The 22,823-nt window shown below is 35.1% G+C and overlaps 3 protein-coding genes across 8 annotated transcripts; 1 reads left to right on the forward strand and 2 right to left on the reverse strand.

Moving 5' to 3' along the window:
* The first annotated feature begins 1,835 nt into the window (after positions 1–1,835).
* On the forward strand, positions 1,836–5,101 carry LOC116168349 (sodium/hydrogen exchanger 9B2-like). Of its 4 annotated transcripts, XM_031484129.1 has the most exons (11): positions 1,836–2,133; positions 2,183–2,334; positions 2,383–2,565; positions 2,614–2,789; positions 2,841–2,947; positions 2,994–3,155; positions 3,204–3,347; positions 3,392–3,493; positions 3,537–3,711; positions 3,762–3,870; positions 3,953–5,101. In XM_031484129.1, the coding sequence occupies exons 1-10, from the start codon at positions 1,993–1,995 to the stop codon at positions 3,821–3,823; spliced, it is 1,404 nt and encodes a 467-aa protein (XP_031339989.1). In that variant the 5' UTR covers positions 1,836–1,992; the 3' UTR covers positions 3,824–3,870; positions 3,953–5,101. The 4 variants fall into 4 exon arrangements, with proteins under 4 accessions (XP_031339989.1, XP_031339987.1, XP_031339990.1 ...); XM_031484127.1 differs by lacking the exon at positions 3,953–5,101 and having other exon boundaries at positions 3,762–3,917; XM_031484131.1 differs by lacking the exon at positions 3,953–5,101 and having other exon boundaries at positions 2,018–2,133; positions 2,171–2,334; positions 3,762–3,916.
* Positions 5,102–7,273: 2,172 nt separating this feature from the next.
* LOC116168350 (cytochrome P450 6a2-like) lies at positions 7,274–9,963 on the reverse strand. Its single transcript, XM_031484132.1, has 6 exons — positions 9,838–9,963; positions 8,942–9,099; positions 8,434–8,756; positions 8,002–8,383; positions 7,699–7,953; positions 7,274–7,651 (listed from the first exon to the last, which is right to left on the reverse strand). The coding sequence occupies exons 2-5, from the start codon at positions 9,078–9,080 to the stop codon at positions 7,865–7,867; spliced, it is 933 nt and encodes a 310-aa protein (XP_031339992.1). The 5' UTR covers positions 9,081–9,099; positions 9,838–9,963; the 3' UTR covers positions 7,274–7,651; positions 7,699–7,864.
* Positions 9,964–17,553: 7,590 nt separating this feature from the next.
* Positions 17,554–22,128, reverse strand: LOC116168351 (cytochrome P450 3A14-like). 3 transcript variants are annotated; one of them, XM_031484135.1, is made up of 6 exons: positions 22,010–22,128; positions 19,545–19,711; positions 19,167–19,498; positions 18,725–19,112; positions 18,411–18,677; positions 17,554–18,362 (listed from the first exon to the last, which is right to left on the reverse strand). In XM_031484135.1, the coding sequence occupies exons 2-6, from the start codon at positions 19,576–19,578 to the stop codon at positions 18,193–18,195; spliced, it is 1,191 nt and encodes a 396-aa protein (XP_031339995.1). In that variant the 5' UTR covers positions 19,579–19,711; positions 22,010–22,128; the 3' UTR covers positions 17,554–18,192. The 3 variants fall into 3 exon arrangements, with proteins under 3 accessions (XP_031339995.1, XP_031339993.1, XP_031339994.1); XM_031484133.1 differs by lacking the exon at positions 22,010–22,128 and adding an exon at positions 21,554–21,953; XM_031484134.1 differs by lacking the exon at positions 22,010–22,128 and adding an exon at positions 20,450–20,952.
* Between the last annotated feature and the right edge of the window lie 695 nt (positions 22,129–22,823).

The raw sequence follows: 22,823 nt of genomic DNA on the forward strand, positions 1-22,823 counted from the left end.
GTCGGCGGTAGTAGCGGTTTGCGGAACGGTCTCGGAAGCCTGGGGTAAACTCAATTAGAGTAAAGGGAGCTCCAGAAATCAGCCAAAAGTAGTAAAAAAGTTTTAAACGATGCGGTAGAACTTACTATGCAAGAAAAAGCTAAAATCTGGAAATACGGTGCGACCGACTTAATGTAGAACCAATAATCAAACGGTATGATTGCAAAATAAATTTAGGGAAAGTATCAAAAAATTAATACGGTACTTACAAATGTAACTAGCAAAACACTAAAGGCAAAAAGATCCCTTCTAAGCAACGGCTATAGCTTTTATAAGATTCGGCCATGCAATGTAGAGAATGCCGGTTTTCACAACCAGCCTAGTGTATTTGGATAACGTCCACAAATTAAAACTTCTTTAATTAATTCTACCGGGTGGTCATGAAAGTATAATATAAACTTCAAGGCGGAAAATCGATTGTTATGAAATTCTTTTTGTATATTTGGTAGTTTGAGAATAGGTCGTAAAGTAGGTATATTTCATACCGGTAGATGATTATACAGTGTGGCAAGTTGACGACGGGACATAGAGAAATCACATGGACAAATACATTTTCATTTCTGCTCCCCATTTGAACCTAAAGAACAAATAAAAACACCCTCCGATAGAAATCAGCATTAGATGTCACCAAAAAAACGTGCCTAAGCCCTTTTTTACTAATATAAAGGTTAAATTAATCAGTAAAACAAAAAATTAATTGGCCATGATTTACCTACAGCATTTGTTACTCATAATTCTTTGATTTAAATTAACTGTCATGTCCAATAAACACGCCAACATGAATAATAATTAATAATTACACTACAAAAAAAGGTCTTTATTGCAAAATCGTTTAACACTGGGAATAGTACACGGTACAGTTCGTGATTTATTTTTATGTCATCCGATGGATATTTTAATTATCTATCTGAGGATGTTTTTATTTTTCCTGTAGGATGAAATGGGGAGCAGGAGTTGTCGGAAATGTGTTTTCCCATGTTATTTCCCTATGTTCCGCCGTCAATTTGATTATCCCAAAAGCGATACGAGGTTCGCGGTATCTACTAGTTTATTTATAAAAATGAAAATATTACTTAAATCTGGTTAATTGACAATTCTATTTTTTCCACCTTCTGGTAAAAACTGTAACTTTTTAAATTTTAAACTTACAATAATTATTATTTGGGTGATTATATATGCGCGCGTTTAACCTCCAAAAACTATGTATCTACATAATTTTTGGTAACTTTGTAAATAAATACGTTATTGTTTAAAAATTGAAAAAAAAGATGACGGATATTTTTTTAGCCATAATGGGATCGAATGGAACTTTTATACCTTGTCTTTGTTCTACCCTAAGATCTATATTGCCTGTACTCGTCTCCAATTTCAGTACATTCCCAACCTAGTCCCATATTTAAAACCAACAAATTTGTCCCTCTCCAATAACGAAAGATCTCTAACTGCAAGCTGAAATTTAGGGGTTGAGATAGAACCCGGTTCAGATTAGCAAAGTTAAGCAAAGGTAGTTAAACTGTTGTGTACCACTTGCAATATTTGCTGTGAGAGGAACCGAAGTAATTGATTAACGGAACCCTGCATTCTTTTTGCTTGCTCTACGAATACTTTACTTACGTATTATTTATTTATTATATATTGTCAGTTATTTGAGTACGGCCTGTATATCGCAACCAACTCAATCGACTTTTGCTAATTGAGGTCAATTGCTTTTTTCCAAATATTTATCTCACTTATCTTTATTCTTTGAAAGATAATTAGATACGACATGCGATAAATAAATAGTGCGAAACATCAGGCAGTAGTAGTGTGAATGCCATGCGATATTTTTAGTTTGTTTAGAGTAGCGAGGTAGTGCGCAACATGAGACTTCATTTTAATAATTATAATCTTTGAATATACCATTATTCGGCATACCCTTGGGCCAAACGATTTTGACATAAACAAAACAACACAATGACCGTGAAACTTCCAAGATGGGCAAACAATTCGGACAAATTTTCCTTATTTTTACTATTATTCTTAGTCTGGGCGATTGCGTACTCAATTTTTGGAGACGAGCACGTTGGGGTGAATAGTGTGATTTTTCGGCTGGCGGTAAGCAAACCTAATTTTAGTTTCTAACGCGTAATAGTTTTGTTTTTAGGTTTTATTTATTGTCGCCAAATTGGCTGGTTGCCTACTTGGTTTAATCAGAATACCGCCAATGATAGGCATGCTGTTAATCGGCGTGTTGATGAGGAATGTGGGTTTTATTGAAATTGTTGGAGACTATGCTAAATTTACATCGGTGTTAAGGTAACATTGAACTTCATCAAGGCTTTTTCTACGCCGGTAGTGTTTCAGACAGTTAGCTCTGGTGAATATCTTGCTCCCGGCGGGGCTTGGACTTGACGCAAATGCACTGAGACAAATGGGAGGGATGATCGCCAACTTGGCCGTAGTTCCGGTGGCGATAGAAGTTGTTGGTATTACAATTTTGGCACACCTCACCCTGGATTTCCCGTGGTTATGGGGATCACTCCTAGGGTACCGCTTGCCATGCTTAATTCGCCTTGAACGTCCACGTTTTTGTAGATTACTACTGGCGGCGGTTTCTCCGGCGGTCATCATTCCTTGTCTGTTCGAATTGCAAGATCTTGGATACGGGGTGGATAAGGGAATACACACACTTGTCATTGCGGCATCCACTTTGAACGATATTCTATGCATCGCAATTTTCGGTGTAATGCTGGGAATCATATTCAGCACTCGTAGCGTATTCACATTGCTATAGTAAAGGTAGAGTAACCGTTTCCTTTTAGAAAGTCTTCTGATGCAGATATTTTACGGGCCTATTATTTTCGCTATGGGTTTTGCCTTTGGGGCTGCTTTAGGATTTGTGTGTCAACACGTTCCGCACAAAGACGAGGTTCGCACTTTTTCCAAGAAATGCATACTGAAACTGATCATTTCAGACCTACGTAACCACACTACGTACTCTTTTACTTGGGTTGGGCTGTGTATTAGCGGCACTGGGAAGTAACGCAATCGGTTATATGGGTGCGGGTCCGTTGGGTTGCATGGTAGCGGCTTTCGTCGCCAGTTTCATATGGAAGAAGCAGGGCTGGAGTAGCAATGTTAGCCTATTCTATGCAGTAACTGTACATCTTAAACCAAAGTTCTAGAATCCAGTCAAGGCCAACTTTGTTTTGTTATGGAAGTTTTTTGAACCGATTTCCTTCGCGCTCATAGGCGTTGAGGTTAATTTCAGTATTTTAGAGACCAACACTGTCACTTGGGGTCTACTTGTTCTCTGTGTCCCTTTATTGGTGAGTAATGAACTCTTTCACATTCTTTTCACTAGATATTTCAGTTGCGAATACTTACCTCATTTGCTACCACTCAGTGTAGCAATTTAAATGTAAAAGAAAAAATATTTGTGGCTCTCTCTTGGATACCAAAGGCTACTGTGCAGGTAAAGTTTTTGACTAATGACCCTTAATTGCTATTTACTGTAGGCGACCTTGGGTCCGACGGCTTTGGTGTTAGCGCGAAATTTGAACGACCCTGTTTTGGAAGGCTACGCGAACAGCGTTGTTATTATCGCGGTAATATCAATAATCATTACGTCCCCTATTGGCGCCATTTTAATCATGCAATTGGGGCCTAAACTGTTGAAGAGGACCAAGACAGGTGCTTACACTAACGAGGCCGTTGACGTGGTACAATCAGAACAATTATAGTCCATTACAGGAATTTTGGGTTTTGGCTCAGGATGACAGTTCACCCACAGTTGGACGTATGAAAGACACTTAACCACCGGTAGTAAAATTGTCAGTTCAAATACGTTAGGTAATTAAAAGCGAGGCTAAAGTTACGTAATTAAAATTTTGTATCTTTTGGGATACCCCCTAATTATACACTATCGTTTCAGAGTAATCAAATGGCATTCTCTACCGACATAAATAAAATTTCAAGCTTCTGTCATTTGGAAAACTTAAATCCAATTTTTCGTCGCTCATCAACTGAATGAAATAATCTGAACAAATCGTGGTCAAATTGCCACTAAATTCGATAAGGGCTGCATCGAAAGGCAGACTGGTGGTCTTAGAGTTATTGATTTTCAAAGCAGAGTTAAGATTCAGGTGTTCTTAAATAATTATTAAACGAATCGATTGTATTGTTACGAAGTGCCTTTCATGCCTTATTCTAAGCCAAAGCATATATAAGCAAAGGCATTCTGAGAGACAATACAACTGGATGTTACGTGTTCTAAATTATCGTGATCTTAAAACACCTGAAACCGTGTTAGGTTTCATTGAACGACAGACAATCATGGTTCCGAGTTTTCTGTCTCTTATTTAGGTATAGGTGCCTACTACTTTTTGACTTGACGCATTAGTTGCATTTGTTCCCGATTTTCTGATTTAATTTCTTATTTATTGTTTTCATTTAAAATTTTCGCACTGATGATTAGGTTTTTTTACAATAAGGGCAAGTTATTACAACCCGGCAAAATAATGCGTCTAAACTGGTGGGTGGGATAAGGATAACATGAGCTTTACGACATAGGTGATAGGCGTTTGTATATTGATATCAATTATACACTGATTTGCCCATAATTTTTGCATTTAAAATAAGTAATCCCTTTCGCTAGGTTTAATAATTAATTTAATTGGCTCCCTCGAGCCCTCCTGAAAAGCTTTGAGAGCAGATTTTTAATTTAATGTAGCTGATTCGAGTCTTTCGCTTTCAATATACTACACGCATAATAATAACGAGTTGCTAACTTCATCATTATATTTTAATTTTACCCATTTACAAGTTAAAAATTCCGTTTGAATTTGCACTTTTTTCCTCTTATTTGAGAAATTGGCTCCAAGATTTCTTTTAAGCGACGCCAGTCTTGTAAAGTTTTGTATACTTCGTTGAATTATAGACTAAATCTGATAATCTAGATTTAACCAAACTCATAAATGTTGAAACCTCCCTCAACGGTATCGTCAATAGGACCCCAATTAAATGACATGAACTTGAGACATTTTTTCCAGTCACCTCTAAATTTCAGAAATTTTTTTAAAGCTATACACGGTTTTTGACATGATAAATCAACATTTTGGATGTTAATAAAGATTTTTTCGAAATTTGTCTTCTTACTTCTTTCATGTTTGCTTAAATATTCTCTTTCGTTATCTTATACTCAACTGTATTAGTCAAAACATCTTTATTATTTCTTTTTTCTGCATTTTTACCGCAATAAAAGCAATTCGAAATAAAATCTGATTATCTTGCTTCCTGATTCCCGAACAATTTCTTTTTGTTCACTGACTCTTCTTCCTGCCTGTTTTATAGCTGATCCAATTGCATTGGGCCTGTTGAAACTTTGGAAAATCTTCAGGTAATAAGAACGTTAGTTTTACCGGCCATTGGCCAAAGCAAATGATTTGAGACGTAAAACCTGGAATAAACTTTATGAGGATTTTATTCATAATTCCTGTAAGTTAACGATCAATAGGCCCAGCTTAATCCCATCAGCTGTAAAACAGGCAGGAGGAAGAATTAGTGAACAAAAACAAATATTTCAGGAAGCAAAAGAATTCGATTTTACTTCGAATTGCTTTTATTGCGGTAAAAATGCAGAAAAAAGAAATAATAAAGATGTTTTAAATAAGGCAGTTGGGCACAAGGAAATAAAAAAAAATATTTTAGCAACATTAAAGAGGAGGGAGAAGACAGAATTTCAACAACTTTTTATTAGCACGGATCCAATACGTTAATACTGTCAAAAACGGTAGGTATATCTTAAAACTGTTCCCCCCGTTTTTTCCGCTTTCCTTAAAATTCTTCTATTGGAATAATATTTTTTATTTTTGATTAATGTAAGTCGTTACGAAAATTTTGCTATCCCGTGCACCTCTGTACGATGAAAAAAAATAGATTTTTCATCCCTTGAGAAGTAGGTGATTTTTTCAGAAATCGTGAGATTTTGGAAACGGGTCAACTTTACAGGCCCAAAAAAATATCTTCTTTTTTATCATAAAACAAGCTATGTTTCCTCCAAATTTCAAACCCCTATGACATTTTTTCGCAAAAATAAGAATAAAAACGAAAAAAACAGTTTTTCCGATTTTTCTAGGAAAATTGGAAGTTATGTGAAAATAGTGTACCTAGATACAAAAGTTGCTCATTTTTTTAATCTCTATAATTAATCAAATTGGACTTGTCCTCTTTATGATGTCGTCGTTTTGTTGGTAATACCATTGAATATTATTTATTCAATGGTAATTCTACAGATCAATCGATAGCTTTTACATGGAATTACGTTTTTAGTGTGAATGTTAAATGAGTGTTTCTGAACTTCTTTTCTTGCAGAAGTTTCACCAGATCGCAAATAAATGAATATCAATGTGGAACTACTAAAGGGCAATCGGTACCTTCAAAAGGGAAATAGACTTTTTTTGTGAGTGACTACTTACTGTCTCTGTAACCTCTTCCACCTCTAAACTGACTTACCCTCGTAACAATGTATTCTTTTCATGCCTATGCCGTTGTCCTTAATATCCTTTTGGGAAATTTCCTCAACGATTAATAATTGTTGCTTCTTGTACCCCAGCACGATGAAGTATTTCATTTTGCTTTCACCTTATCGTATTTCCAACGAGATTTCGCAACGTTTATTCTTTCCCTATTCTTCCCAGTACGTATGGGTGGCAAAAGCGTGCCAATTTTAGTGAATATGCGCACCTTAGTTTTATAGAAAATTTAAAAACAGAGAAAATACTTACTGAGGGGAACAAGGTAGACTAAAAGATCTTTGTCCTATTCTTGGCAAAGCTAATAGTAATTGAAAATGTATGAGTCTTACTTAAAATAAAAATTTAAATTCAAAAGAACTTTACAAAAAGGGACCAACTCGTAGTCAGAAAATATTTATCGAAATATACTTTCGCAGGAATAACGGGGTTAAAATTGTTTAAATGACTAACAAAAAAACGCAGTATACGACGAAATTAAAATATTGACTTTAAACTAATCTGTCGCAACCTCCTCGAGCTCAGAAGGGCGCTCTCTGCCCATAATCTGCAAAGGGGGTAGTGATACCGCGGAATATAAATGCGGGAAAAAATCGAACGTTTGTCCCGTCGAGCGACTCAAATACTGAAATTGAATTAACACTCATTGGAAACAAATAATTCAATTTACGTTATATAGCGGGTCATCCTGTTGAGGGCCCAGAACAAAAGAGGATTTCCGTCCCCTTGTCATTTATTTAAAACTTGATTACTTGTTGATGTAGCACTAAATAATAATTAATATGCTTATTAAGCTTTCTTCTTTTACTAATTGATATCGGCATTCATTTTTTGACGCAATGAAAGTTCATTTCTCTTTAAACGAAGAAAGCTTAGTACCTATGTTCCGAAACCTTTTGAAATTATTATTAGGTCAGGTTAAACTTGTGTTTTCAATCAATTTGATTTCCTAGGATTCAATTTGACCCAAACACCGTGTTGCTTCAGTTTATACATGTTGGACGCATCCTCAATGTAGGTATTTTCGGTTGGTAAAAGTTCAAAATTTAGTAGCAACTCTGTGATGACCACCTTAAAAACCATTACACCATATCGATACCCTATGAACTAAATGGTTAAAATTCGCTTAGATAGAGGCATACACTACCAAGACACATCCTTGGACCTGATCCAAAAGGGGTGTACGAATATGGTTTAATAACATCTTTAAACCGATCAGGGTCGAACTTATTTGGATTTGAAAAGTATTTCGGATCAGTTTGAATTGATTGGCTTAGTATCCAAACTGGAATCCCTTTTTCTAGGGTTAAATCTTATTCGTCTGGATTTTCAGCTTTGATTACATAATTCTTCATAGTCCGTCTATCAATTATCGCGTTTGTCGAGTGCAACCGTATAGTCTCTGAAAACAAATAATAATTTTCACGGTTAGGTAGCTAGTGTTGCATACCATTGACGACATGGTCCAAATAACCGATTGAAATAATATCGTCGTAACTGACATCGTGGTCGTTAACTGTTTTCACGATTTCCTCATACAATTGTTTTTGAACGTCAGCATGCATTGTTAGCTCATAGATTAATGCGGCTAATGTGTTGTTGACTGTTTCGTACCCGGAAAACACCAATATCAATGCGTGAGCCATAATATCTTCAAGCACAATGCCATCAAGGTCGTCTATGCGAGATTTTTCAATTTTATACCGTTCAAGTAGCATATTGATAACAGTTGAGCTATTCAAATTATTTTCCAGATGCATTTTGATACTCTGCCTAGTTATACTTGCAAAAAATTGGCGAACGTCTTCACTGTACATTTTCGTCCCTTTCCACTGTAACAGATTAAAGCTTAGTTTGGTTCAAGAGACAAAACACCACGTACCTTCAGCAGTTTAGGAAAAAATTCAGCCACTAAACCCCTCGCGGCTTTGAACGTCATTGATTTCTCTGCCATACTATACATTTCGCTATCAGGATTATTAATTGCATCACAATTAACACCAAAGATGTAGGTAGTCGTAATGTCGCATAGCAACCGCTTGCAAATCTCTCTTATCTCCATAACATTTCTCTCACCTTCTACTTGCTCCATTAAGAAATTAACTAAATTTCTTGTAAACTGTTTAATTACAGCAAAAGACGTCTTCACTTTGTGACTTGTGAACAACGGAGTTAAAGATGTCTTTACATTCCTCCATTCGTTTCCTGCAACGACATTTTGAGTATGGAAGATTTACCTTTAAGGGCCAATTGTGGTACATATTGAGTTAAACGGCGGTTCAGATGAACTCGGCTGGTTGTTAAGGTAACAATAATTTCGAACAAAATATCAACTGAACCGCCACTGAACTCGATATGTACTACAGTTGGCCCCAAACCGGACTGTTTACGATCGGTAAAATTTTTTGACCACAACGGATCTAATTCTGGTGGAAAAATCTCGGAATGCATATTGAATACATCATGGTCCGTTGAGGTAATTTGTTTAAATAACTCCAAGTCACGAACAAATAGCACGGGTTTAAACATCTGGTAAAACCCAATATATCTGTAAAGGAACTTTAATTTACTGGCAGCCGAAAAAATCTTATTTACTTAGAGCATCGCAGAGACCCAAAGATAATACCATTGAATAAGTACGTAATTGTAGGAAGAAGTATTATTCTGCAGTAAAAATCCTATGCAGATACTTGAGTCCGTCGCCAGGCGTTTTTGAGCTGACCATCTGGCGTTTTTGTATACCTGGTGGGGACAACTGCCGCTAGATGGCGATATTATAGCAGATGTAAACAAAGCGAATTAACTCCCACGACGCCCACGATTGGGGTGGGGGTGGTTGCTTAGAGTTATGGGGGGTCACTTCGAAGACCCCCTTGCAGGCAGTATTGAATTCATCATGTTGGGCAACCTAACTGAACAGATTCCGGCGTTTTATAGTAATATTAGGAAATATTATAGTATTTCGATTAAGTAGTTGAATGAGTTGCTGAAATTGCTCCGCTGAACATCTAACAAATTTTACGTATACATATATGGTAGGAAATTTTCTTCTCTACAATTTTTCTCCCTTTACATTTTTTCTTAAAATGCTGAGTTTTAGAGTTATTAAGAAAAAATTCAGAAACGACGCTGGGGTTTCAAAGGTTGTTTAGACCCTTATAACAAAGTACCTTGCCAAATTTCAGCTTGTCTGTAATTTGTTGAACGTTACCCATATAAAACGATGGATAGGCCCTGGTGCTATTATACTTCTTCCTATAATTACTTATTCAATGATCATACTTACCTCTTATCCGGAAACTGGTCATAAATTTCTTTAAAAACACCTGAGCTGCGATTAATTCTTATGATATTCTCTGACAATGGCCGGAAACATCGCAATGGAGACACGTATTCAACACCTCGGTCCTTCCAATAGTTGAATATTCTTTTCAGCTTTAAAATTAATAACAAACCTACAGCAACAAAGAGTAAAAACAACATTTTGGTTTGATACAATGCCAATGCTGGCTAAGTAATCATACAATGCACTGAAATCAACTTAGCTTTGCACCCGATAAGTAGTTCAACGATAAAAAAAAGGTTTATTTAGTGAAATATTAAACAAGATGAAAGGTTAATCTGACAATTTTTCCGCTCCGTCATCGAGACATTGGTATTAATACTCTGATCGACGAATAGGTACGCTTTGCCAAAACTGAAACTTTTTCCACTTCATATTTGTTCAAGAGATATCCCCGTTTGACATGTTGACTCCGGTTTCCTGAAGATACATTGTCTATACGAACTCAATTACTCGTTTCTTCATTAATGATTATTAATCGGGGTTAAATATACGAGCTTGATTTTTATTCGGATAATTTTATTTTTACACGAAAGTTTTGTTGCAACGGAAAAAGCTAGAGATCAAAAGCGTGATAAAATCGCGACAGCTTTAACTGGAGCGATTTTGTCTTATGCTTTTGATCGAGAGTTTTTTCCAGGAGGCAACAAAATTTGAGTGAATTAAAAATAAAATTATCCTGATTTAAAACCAAGATCGAGTGTATTTTAGGGAGATTAGTACCAGCGTTGAGTGATTCACTCAACGGTACCAGACAGTAAATTTCACAACACTATATATTTTACGCATTCATACACGCATTTTTATCGGCGATAAAAAGCTACCTAGCTTTTAATCGTTTAAAAAATCATCTGATTGGTTAGAATTTGAAACAATCACCAAGCTGATTGGTGTTATATTAATGGAGTGTATTAATCGATATAAAAGTTGCTTACATGCAGGATAACAATTGGTATACCTACCACCATTACACTTTCCCTCATCCGAAAATTAAAAAAAAAGGTTTCTGCCAAAATATTTCTTTTTAGCGCATTTCCACAAAAATAAAAAAAAAATGCGCTATTGTGGCCAATTTGTCCGTCCGTCCGTCCGCTCGTTTTGCGACGCTACTAGTTCTTTATCTTAAGAGCTATTGTTCTACTTTTTTCGCTATTTGGTTCGTTATGGTGTCGAGTCTTGTACCAAGGAAGGAATTTTTCTGTACCGCTTACAAAAAAAGTTATTGTAAAAAAAAACAAAAAACCGTTTTTTTACATGTTCTATAATTTTACACTTTTGCCGTTTATTAACGATCCTAGAGATCGTTTATAATTTTGCATTGCTATCTGTCGCCTGCCGGTTGGTCTGTCCGTCTGTTCCTTTGTCTGTCTGTCCATCTATCTGTCCGTGTGAACGATAACCTTGTTTAGAAATGTTCGATCGCTTTTACATCTCCGTTAGTTATGAACTGAATTGCATGAAATTCAATATGGGCATAGCTTTAGCCATATAATACGCAATGCCCAAAGTTGAATCGAATCGATTCAAAATTCACAGTGCCCTTTTCGCATCTCGACCATTTATAACCCGAATTGCAAACTTTTTTACTTATAAAAGTATTTGAATGAAATTTGATACATAGGCACTTGGAATAAAGGAAAATCTAACGCCAGTTTCAAAATTTGGTTTCGCGCATGCGCAGTGTCAATTTTTTTATTTATGGAAGCATTTAAATGAAATTTGATACATAGGTGCTTGGAATAATGGAAAATATAGCGCCAGTTTCAAAATTTTATTTTGCGCATGCGCATTTCCAACTTTCTTATTTAGAAAAGCATTGAAATGAAATTCTTCTCTGAAATTGAAGTAGCACGTCAAAAATGGATTGCCCATGTGCAACGCTATCTTTCATATTTGTGGCCGGATTTTTACGATTTTAACAGAAGTTGCATCTTACAAATGGGAAATGAATGCAAGTGGAAATGCGCTTTATGTAAATCGTTTACGATTACTTTTTACCTTGTTTCTTCTACTACGTCTCACTGATTCACTCACAGAAATTCCTTCCACACAAAAAACGTCACATAAATACAGAATTTATTTTTTAACCCTTTCCTCAGATTTAATTTTAATTTAACTTCTCTTAATCATGGTAATATAAATAATAATTAATAGTAATAATTATGATTTTGTAAGTTGTTGCCAAATACAAAATTGTCATTCCTAGTCATCCTGGTTGTTTGAAACTAGCTTTGGGACGTTGTACATTTTCTCATAGATGCATTTAGTTCTATACTTGATAGCATCCTTGCGACAGATCTAAATGCATTTAAAATGCATCAAAAAGCTTCGAAATTTGTCATCCTGAATATTTTTAGTCATTTCATTTCTTATTTTCGTTACTACCTATATTTTTTGAAACTATAAACTTGTTCGTGTCTCCTCTATTATATCTTTAAGTCTCTCTTAACGATTACCATTTTTCGTGATTTTTAGCGCATTTCCACAAAAAAAAATGCGCTATTGTGGCCACTTTGTCCGTCCGTCCGCTCGTTTTGCGACGCTACTAGTTCTTTATCTTAAGAGCTATTGTTCTACTTTTTTCGCTATTTGGTTCGTTATGGTGTCGAGTCTTGTACCAAGGAAGGAATTTTTCTGTACCGCTTACAAAAAAAGTTATTGTAAAAAAAACAAAAAACCGTTTTTTACATGTTCCATAATTTTACACCTTTGCCGTTTATTAACGATCCTAGAGATCGTTTATAATTTTGCATTGCTATCTGTCGTCTGCCTGTTGGTCTGTCCGTCTGTTCCTTTGTCTGTCTGTCCATCTTTCTGTCCGTGTGAACGATAACTTTGTTTAGAAATGTTCGATCGCTTTTACATCTCCGTTAGTTATGAACTGAATTGCATGAAATTCAATATGGGCATAGCCTTAGCCATATAATACGCAATGCCAAAAGTTGAATCGAATCGATTCAAAATTCACAGTGCCCTTTTCGCATCTCGACCAATTATAAACCGAATTGCAAACTTTTTTACTTATAAAAGTATTTGAATGAAATTTGATACATAGGCACTTGGAATAAAGGAAAATCAAACACCAATTTCAAAATTTGGTTTTGCGCATGCGCAGTGCCAACTTTTTTATTTATGGAAGAATTTAAACGAAATTTGATACATAGGCGCTTGGAATAAAGGAAAATCAAACGCCAATTTCAAAATTTGGTTTTGCGCATGCGCAGTGCCAACTTTTTTATTTATGGAAGAATTTAAATGAAATGTTATACATAGGCACATGGAATAAAGGAAAATCTAGCGCCAGTTTCAAAAGTTTATTTTGCGCATGCGCAGTGCCAACTTTTTATCCATGGAAGCATTTAAGTGAAATTTGATACTTAGGCGCTTGGAACAAAGGAAAATCTAACATTAGTTTCAAAATTTAGGTTTGCGCATGCGCAGTTCCAACTTTCTTATTTAGAAAAGCATTGAAATAAAATTCTTCTCATAAACTGAAATTGAAGTAGCACGTCAAAAATGGATTGCCCATGTGCAACGCTATCTTTCATATTTGTGGCCGGATTTTTACGATTTTAACAGAAGTTGCACTTACAAATGGGAAATGAATGCAAGTGGAAATGCGCTTTATGTAAATCGTTTACGATTACTTTTTAACTTGTTGGCTATTTGTATCCTGCGGTTCGCTTGGTGTCAATCATACTATCTTGTATTCGGTCTTCCTCTTCCTCCCAACCATCGTCTCCACTGTATGATTCTGGGTTTCCATCTCTCGTCGTCTCTGTCCTTGCGTTAGTGATGCTAGGGTCACCTCAATATCTCTTTTGTTTGGGGAGATACGAAAAAATGTACACATTTCATTTACAATTTTATATGTGACATTACGATTTATCCGATCACATATTGAAACTTCCGGTATCACTTTAATTGGAAATTGATGCATTTTGTTCTTAAATTACAATGCCAAATGTTTTTTTTAAAATTTGCTGTACATCTTGCTGTACGGTTGATATACAAAGAAAAAATAGAGAAATTCGTGATTCAATATTTAGAAAACTAACGAAATCTAGCATTACGTGTGCTGTCAGGATGTGCGGTGGCTATTGTGTTACATAGGTAGATCGTATCGCGCAAAGTAAAACTTTAAAAAGGAACGTTTAACAAGTTGATATAGGTCTTTTCATCTGTGATATGGCACACTGCGTGCTAGATTTTGTTAGTTTTCTAAATATTGAATCATGAATTTCTCAAATTTTTTTTGTAATAGTTTATGTTGTTGTGTGTTTGATTGATACATATAATGCAAACACATACGAAAATAAGTAGCTAACTAGTAATAATAAGTAATTTCTTATCTCGGATGCACTGTATTTATAGTATTTTATCCCTGGTTATCGTGCACTTAGAGGCGATTAGGTATTTCCCTTAAAACTAAACATTTATAAAGTTGGTAACATACCAAATATCATTTATGTAAAAGCAGTGGTGGATCAATTTAATCACTAATGCATAAATAAACTACCTTGTAAACAGGTTTGCCAATTCCTTAAGTAAAAAACATTAAAAACTTAAAGCGCCCAATTTAAACTGTCTGCAGTTCTTTTCGATCATTCTATAGATGATTATAGTTGCGAGAGACAAAATGATATTCTTTCTTTGTCCGCTTCTGTCTTGCTTCTTAGTTCCCGCCGACATTGTGAAGCGCCGCCCCTTGCTACACTCAACATGCTTCAAACTGTTTATTTACTGCCCGCCAAAGATACAGACTTCATTTACAAAAAAATTTCATTTTTTGGGGCAATGTTTAGAAGTAAGTTATCTTTAAAACTGCCGGTGTACTTTTTTCATAAATCATCTTGATCGGGAGTAATAAAACAGATTACCGAAATACTCGGTGCAAAACATCTAATCTTTAAACAATCGGCATTCAGTTGCTACAAACTTAAAAAAAAATAGTCCGAACATTTTGTAGATAAAAGTCTAAATTTATGAAATAGTTCTTTAAAAAAAATTTTTTTGCAAAAAGTGGCTGGCGCTCTTATGGAAATTTACATTGGGTGCAGCAGTCGTACAGAAGACTTTTAAGTTAGACCTGAATTTTCAAGTTTTCTTAACGAAAGGTTCAGTGCAGAAAACAGGAAAACGTTGTCCATATCTTCACCCTCAGAAACAAATCCACAAAACTTATACATTTTGTATAAGTGTACCCCAGACCGCTTATTCAAAATTAACTGTAAGAATTCTAGAGTTTCACATCGAGGAAAGAATTGTAAACAAAAGGTTAGTTGTATATTTTGTATTCTTTTGTAAATTGCAATCGACAGCTTTACGATCCGTTGTAAAAGGGAAATTTGACCTGTTTTAATTTTAATGTTATCAAAAGGAACCCCTAAATTGGTCGACCAGTCTAATCATATTTTTTTTGCGGAATCAAAAGGGATTGCATAAGAAATTCACTGTAAGAAAAGCAAGTTCAGAAGCCATCCATATAGTCCAGGGAATAAAGGGTTTTAACTTGCAGAATGAGAAGTAGTTCCAATTTCTTTTGTATGTCATAGAACATAGACAGTCATCTGGTGGTTAAGAAAGTTTTTGACCTCCTACCCCTTGTGCTTCTCCCGTACCACCCCCAAACCCCCTGAAATTTGGTCGATTTCTTAGTTGTTCAATGATATCATTTTAATGGTTTACTTTTGAAAGAAATATTGTTATCAGAAATTGTAGAGCACAAAATTCTACACCACTTTGATATACAATACTTTTTTTGTGAAATGTTTATTAAAAAAGATATAGAACTTGAAAATTGCTTATATTTTTAAGAATTCTGCAATTCCTATGTAGATGTTTTAACCAAATTTTATACTATATCCTTACAATTAAGAGTTTTATGAGAAAATATTCTTATCGCGGTATAAATTTCCTTACCCTGCACCCTTACCAAAGGGGATGCATAATAATTCAACTTTCAACCCTTGCTAGTGGGGATATTTGAATCACTGTGAGATTTTAGCGCTTTCTAATATACGTTTGAAATAAAAAAAATTGTGTCACTTCAGTTCAGCTTCATCCATTGATAAGTTAGTCAGGGAGTACAACACTTATTACTTATATTTTCAAACCACTCACTCGTTCCAGTTTAACCCTTCCACCTCCTGAAATGAGTTGTTCAATCCTCTGTTGTTGATTGCTCGATCACCCTTAGATCATGACATTTCCGAATACACATTTCAAACAAACACGTTGGAAAGTACTCAATGCGTCGAGCTATTTAAGCTACTTAAGTTTTTGTGCGAAGGGGGTTGATTGCGCTGATTTTTTTACTGAAAAAAGTACGGATCTACCTTATTTCTATCGTAACTCACTTACTTACGTTTTATGCTAAAGTTTGTTTTTTTTAAAAAAAAAAAGGTTTTTTAAATACTTTAAATACTACAAATTTGTCTCGAAAAATGCATAGTTTTTCCCTCGGTTTTTCCATTATTTGACTGTAAAACTCTCTCATTTAGCGTTTGACGAACAAGAGCTAACCTTTAACAAGACACAACTCGGTTCGTATTGGTCATACAGCAATTAATTATTAATAAAACCGTTTCCTTTGTTTTTTTAAGTTCTCCACAGTTTTTTTTAATAAAATGCATACTTTTCGAGTTTTTCGCCATTCGCCAATAACCAATTAAAAACATTGTTCTATGAAAAACTCGTACCTTCGTCGCGAATAACTGGAGAAGTATTAACTTTTCAAAAAAATGTATAAAACACGTTTTGCTTAGAATTAATTTCTAGTTATTCATGTGTTAAAATTACAATAAAAAATTGCCACTCCCGAGATGGGGTGACAACCACGTTAAAGCGCCCTTTGGCACGATATAGATTTTGATCCTTCGTTTCCTGACAGTAATACCATGCGATCAAAAATCAGTTGCTGTCGAGTCACCTTTGGAATTTTTGTTTACATGGAAAATCGTAGTTAACTTGAACTTCCAAAGGCGACTCGACAGCAACTCATTTTTGATCGCCTGTTATATGCTCTACTTTTTTTCAGAAACGCGCTAAAAACATTTACTACTTATGTTCCTATAAAATAATGATTTGTAAATTATGTTCCAAACCGATATAATCTTAGACAGTTGAACAATCACTACTATAAGGGGGTTGAAATAATCATCCCTTTTTGCAGGGGATGGAAGGAGTTAAAATGAAGTAAGACCACTTTTATTATATGATAATTGTATTCGAAAGTGCCATAATCACACAGTGATTCAAATACGTACTACGACCAAGGGGTTGAAGTGCTATGATCCCCTTTGATATGGCTACAGGGTACGGAAATTAATAGCACCATCACTTTATAATTGAAGTATTTTCTCATATGAATCTTATGATTATAGAGATAAATATACAATTTCGTTAAAATATGTAGGTATACATAGAAATTTCGGAATCTTCAAAACAAAGACAACTTTGAAGCTCGGTATCTTTTGAAATAATAAATTTACGAAACTGAAGTAGGTATATACTAACAAATCTGTGTAAGATTTGATGGTCTACAATTTCTAATAACAATATTTTTTTGTAAAGTGAATCTATAAAAAGACATGATTGAAAAACTAAAAATCCAACAAATTTCTTTGATTTTAAGGGTGGTATGGGGGAAGCACAAGGAGTGGGAAGTCTAAAACTTAAATTCTTAGCCACCAGATCTCGTTTTGCAGGAAATGGTCCATTTTCAGACTCTATAACTTTATGCGAAAGGTAGAAATTTCGTAAGTAATCGATTCAATAGAAAACCCATGTAACAAAGGAGATTTCATATTTTCCGATTTCTTTTTTTTTATCAATATATAGCAATTTGTTATTTCGGTGATATCATTTTTATAATTTAATTTAATGCACACCTGTGAAATAGTGTAGGTTTTTAATTATGACCTGCTTTCTGGCTTCATTTGATGACGAAACCCGCGGACTTTTTACTGCCGGCATTTTTTTTTAATTTTGCAATGAATTTTAACTCATTTGCTCTAACACCTCCGTTGGAGAATCATTGTACCCATACTACAATAGTAAAAATGGAATATAACCATTTGATATACATAAACATCTATAATAATTACCACTACCTACTACGAGTATACTATCTATATATATTAAGATATTTTAAAATAGGGACCGTAAGAAATGTAAATAAATCATCGTACACTAATAAAGCTAATTAATTAACCTACACATGATGCGAGATTGGATTGTAACAGCAATTTGCCAGGTTTGGAATTGTTATGTCAGAGTTGTAATTAGCTTCTACAATTATGTGGTGTGTGGTTTCCTAGGGATCAAATGCACCCAAACGCCGTGCTGCCTGAGATTATACGTATTATATGCATCTTTAACGTACGTCTTCTTGGTAGGTAAAAGTTCAAAATTCAACAGTAGCTCGATGGCGACTAATTTCACCTTCATTAATCCCAATCGAGAACCTAAAAGTAAGTAAGTTCACATTTGAGTGTGATAAAATTTTGTGATACCAAGACACATTCTGGGACCGGAACCGAAGGGAATAAAAGAGTATGGTTCAATGTTCTTTCTATTCTCCTTGCTAAATCTGGCGGGATCAAATTTTGTTGGATTTGGAAAGTAATTGGGGTCCATTTGAATCGCCTTATGTAATATCCAAATGGGTGTCCCTTTCTCTATAAGTAACGTTTTTTCGTCGGGATTTTTAGGCTCGATTACATAATCTTTTGTCGCTTGTCTATCAATTATGGCGGTTACGGGATGCATGCGCATAACTTCTGCAAATAAATGGTGCGCAATATTGGAGGTTGAGTTACACACTTACCATCTATGACATTGTCTAAATATTCGATAGCCATCACTGAGTCATAATTGAGAATTCCATTAAAGTTTTCGATTGTGTTGAGAATGTCTTCATGTAGTTTCTTCTGAATGTCAGGATGAACTGTTAACTCGTATATTAATGATGATAATGCACTGGTGACGGTGTCGTATCCCGCAAATGTCAGTATCAGTGCTTGAGCCATAATATCTTCAAATACTTGGCTATCTAGATTATCTGCACGAGATTTTTCAACTTTATGCAGCTCAAGTAATAAATTGATGACATCCAGACCAGTAAAATTGCTTTCAGCTCTTATCTTTATACTTTGCTTCATAATATTTGTAAAAAAATGTCGAACTTCATCGCTGAAAACTTTCACTCCAGTCCACTGTAAAAGATTAAAACGTAGTTTGCCTTACCAGACAAAGCACCACATACCTACCTTTAAAAGTTTAGGGAAAAGTTTATCCACGTAATACCTAATCCCATATAGCGTGGGCACCATAAACGCTTTATCTGTCATGGTATACATTTCACTATCTGGATTATTAATTGAGTCAGAATTAACACCGAAAGAATAGGTATTAGAAATATCGCACGATAATCGCTTGCAAACCTCCCTCATCTCCACAACAGCAGCTTGGCCTTCTGACCTTGCTATTAAATGCTCAACTAATTTTTCCGAAAACTGCTTAAGCGTACTAAAGAGATTCTTGACTTGTTTAATTGTGAAGAACGGTGTTAAGGACCCCCTCTTACTTTTCCACACATCACCTAAAACACAACTAAATTCCAAAGCTTCTTTTGATGCCAGACTTACGGTCAGCCAAAGCGACTATATTTCTTGACCACATCGGATCCAATTCCAATGGTATAATGTCGGAATGCGAGTGAAATACAGCATGGTCTTTTACAGTAATTCGTTTCACTAATTCCACATCACGGATTAATAGGACAGGTCGAAAGAAGTTATAACTCCCGACGTACCTATAATAGTATTGTTAAATGTATTTGGATTGCAGGTATTTCAGGAAAGAATAAAAAATATTTGCATTTGCCTCGAAAGGCAGACACGTCGAAAATGAAACGAATCTTAATTTTTAATTCGACGTCTTTAATCCTTTCAATTAATTGAATTATACCTTCCCTTCGCATTTGAATGGCGCGTTTGTAATTCAGCAGATCTGAATTCGAGAACCGGGCGGAGGATGTATTTATTAAATTGACTACGAGACCGGCAGTGGTCATTGTTCCTGGTTAAATTGGATCATTATCCTTAAAACTCTAACAAAAGATAGATCATAGGTGATTTTATATGTTTCATGTTATGGAATGCGTACCTACACGGATTTCATGGTGACAAATGATTGGCGGTTGTAGCAGGGCGTCCTTCCCCACTAATTCTTCACAAACCACAGAATGAGAGTGAGTTAAGTTATAAAAAATCAATGTTCATGCAAAATTAATGCAAAAGATCAAAGGTTCTCAAATAAAAACTGTTCTAATGGAAACTTTAGAACTATTGTTAATCTTTTTATAACTCAAAGCAGTTCACTTTTGACGTAGTGTAGCCTGCGTGAAGTTGCCTCCCCCCCACACCTAATTTTTTCAAAATTTATATTTTATGACGTAATTTATCAAGAAATCTTTATGGAATGCCTGCAGAACTCTGTCTTGCCACCTTTGTTGTACTTTTGTCAATATATCAAGCAGGAGTATGCGTACCTTTTATTTTGAAACTCGCAATAGACGTCCCTAAAAACATGTGAGGAGGAATTAAGCCTTAACACATTTTCGGTAAAAGCGCGAAAACAACGGAATGGGCTGACGTATTCAACATCTCGGTCCTTCCAGTAGCTAAACACCTTCTTCCACTTAAAAATTAATAACAAAAGCACAAATACGGCAAACATTAAAAACCACATATTTGTTGCGAATGCGTTAGTTCAGTTGGTTTGATTATAACTGAAAATCTGAAGAATTTGAGAGGAAAACAATATATTTTCTGTATACTTTATGTAAAACTCTGATGACATCAATAAAGTATATCCTGTTGGCTACTTAGCAACACTACCCATAAGCAACCACTTTACTCGATAGCACAGCTGCACAGATAAAATTGTCGATAGCAAGATCCTATCATTCAATGGGTTTATTTTGGTAAATAATAAATCTACATTTTGATAAATTATGAAAATACGGTCCATTTGCAGCAGTTTTGGACACAAAATGGCTCGATACTGTAATGACACTTGATTGATGTTTGAATTTTGCTTTAAATACTTATGTATCCTTTTGCCAATGTTGTCGAGTACAAACGCGTCAACTACCACCTTTATCCACAAGTGTCGTAGCAAATATTTGACACAATGCTAATTTGGGATTTACTTGTGCATCGTATAGGGACCTACTGAACATGGTAGATTAGATAGTAGAAAAAAGAAAAGATGCGCCCTGCCACCGGTGGGAGCGTGTCTTTGACTAATGCACAATAAAAAAGTCACATCAGATATTGATAGTGTAACTGCATAATTGTTATGTAAAATTTTCAGTGCATTCAAGTTCACTTTTGAGTCACTGGAGGCTACGTGAACTTGCCCCCCCCCCCCCATATTTTTAAAATTGATTTTTATCATTTAAGATTTTAATATTTATCAATAAATCCTGCAGTACTCTAATTTATTACAATTGCAAAAGTTTATAAACGAAGGGCAACATGCGCGTTGTATTTGGTAGTTTTAGGTATAAAAATAAAACACATTGCAAACCCATAAAAAAACCGACCCCTTTTTCGTACGTTGTCAATATTCCAAGCAGGAGGATGCGTACCTTTTATTTGGAAACTCGTAATAGACGTCCCTAAAAACGTCTGAGGAGGAATTAAGCCTTAGTATGTTTTCGGTAAATGCGCGAAAACAACGGAATGGGCTCACGAATTCGACATCTCGGTCCTTCCAGTAGCGAAACACCTTCTTCCACTTAAAAATTAGGAACAAAAGTACAAACACGATTATCGTTAAAAACCACTGCATTTTCTTAGTAATCGTTGTGAATTCCACCACAAACAAATAAATGGCACTGTCTTTAAATAAGACAATGTTGTATTGTTGAGATAAATGAAGACATTTTTTGCCAATGTGATAGTTTAGTTGGTTTCACTTGGAACTACACACTTAGAAAGCAAAGTTGAGACTGTCTCTTATAAAATGGCTAACTAGGAGGTTTGTGACTAAAAAGTACCTAATAATAATAATGAATGAGATATTTTCCAAATTTAGAGCTTACTTTTTTGTTATGATCAGGCAAGTTATAATTAAAGCATAGTGGCGAGAAATGTATTTTCAGAATGTTTAGGACAAAGAAGTCAAACTCTAAAACATTTTTTTTTCATTTGTCCGAATTGGAGATAAAAGGTTAAGACTTGGTGATCTGGGCGCGAAGTAGAAGAAGGGTTATTAAACTGAAAGAGACAGCATATTTTTACATCAGATTTGCTATTAATAACGACTCACGATTAGTGGGTAAGCCAAAACATCTTATCAACATATGACCTTTGCTTGTTTTTTGTACATTTTAATACGTTACATTCCTAATGCGGGATTAGGTCCTTCTAGCTTCATTTATGTACCATAAGAAGTTATTAAAAAAAGTAGACTCACTAAGTATACGTAGTGGAAAACTTTAGCGTTACCACAGATAAATTGGGTATTTTATCTGTGGCGTTACTATCGAAAAAGTATAATGTGCTATTTGCTAGTTAGCAACACATGACATGAGGAACCCTTTATTCGTTAGCATCGAGAACCTAGTCAAATGACAGTTCTAATAAATCGTTGAGTCGGTATATTTTGGTAAATATTTTACTCAGTATTTTTAATAATTTTTTTTCTTCTTGTCACGTGTGATACTGAAATTTTGTATGCACCTCAGGCTTTACTGGATATTTAACCCTAGGGCGACTTGCAATCCCTCGGGCCGGAGCTCCTCGGGCTCTGTCGCCCTCGGCATAAATATCGCCTTAATATCAAGGATATTAAGGCGATATTTACACAAATGTACATAAATACTTAATTTAGTTGTGACCATGGAAATTTGGTAG

The sequence above is a fragment of the Photinus pyralis genome, unplaced genomic scaffold (assembly GCF_008802855.1).
Source record: "Photinus pyralis isolate 1611_PpyrPB1 unplaced genomic scaffold, Ppyr1.3 Ppyr1.4_LG4, whole genome shotgun sequence".
Classification (NCBI taxonomy): Eukaryota; Metazoa; Arthropoda; class Insecta; order Coleoptera; family Lampyridae; genus Photinus; species Photinus pyralis.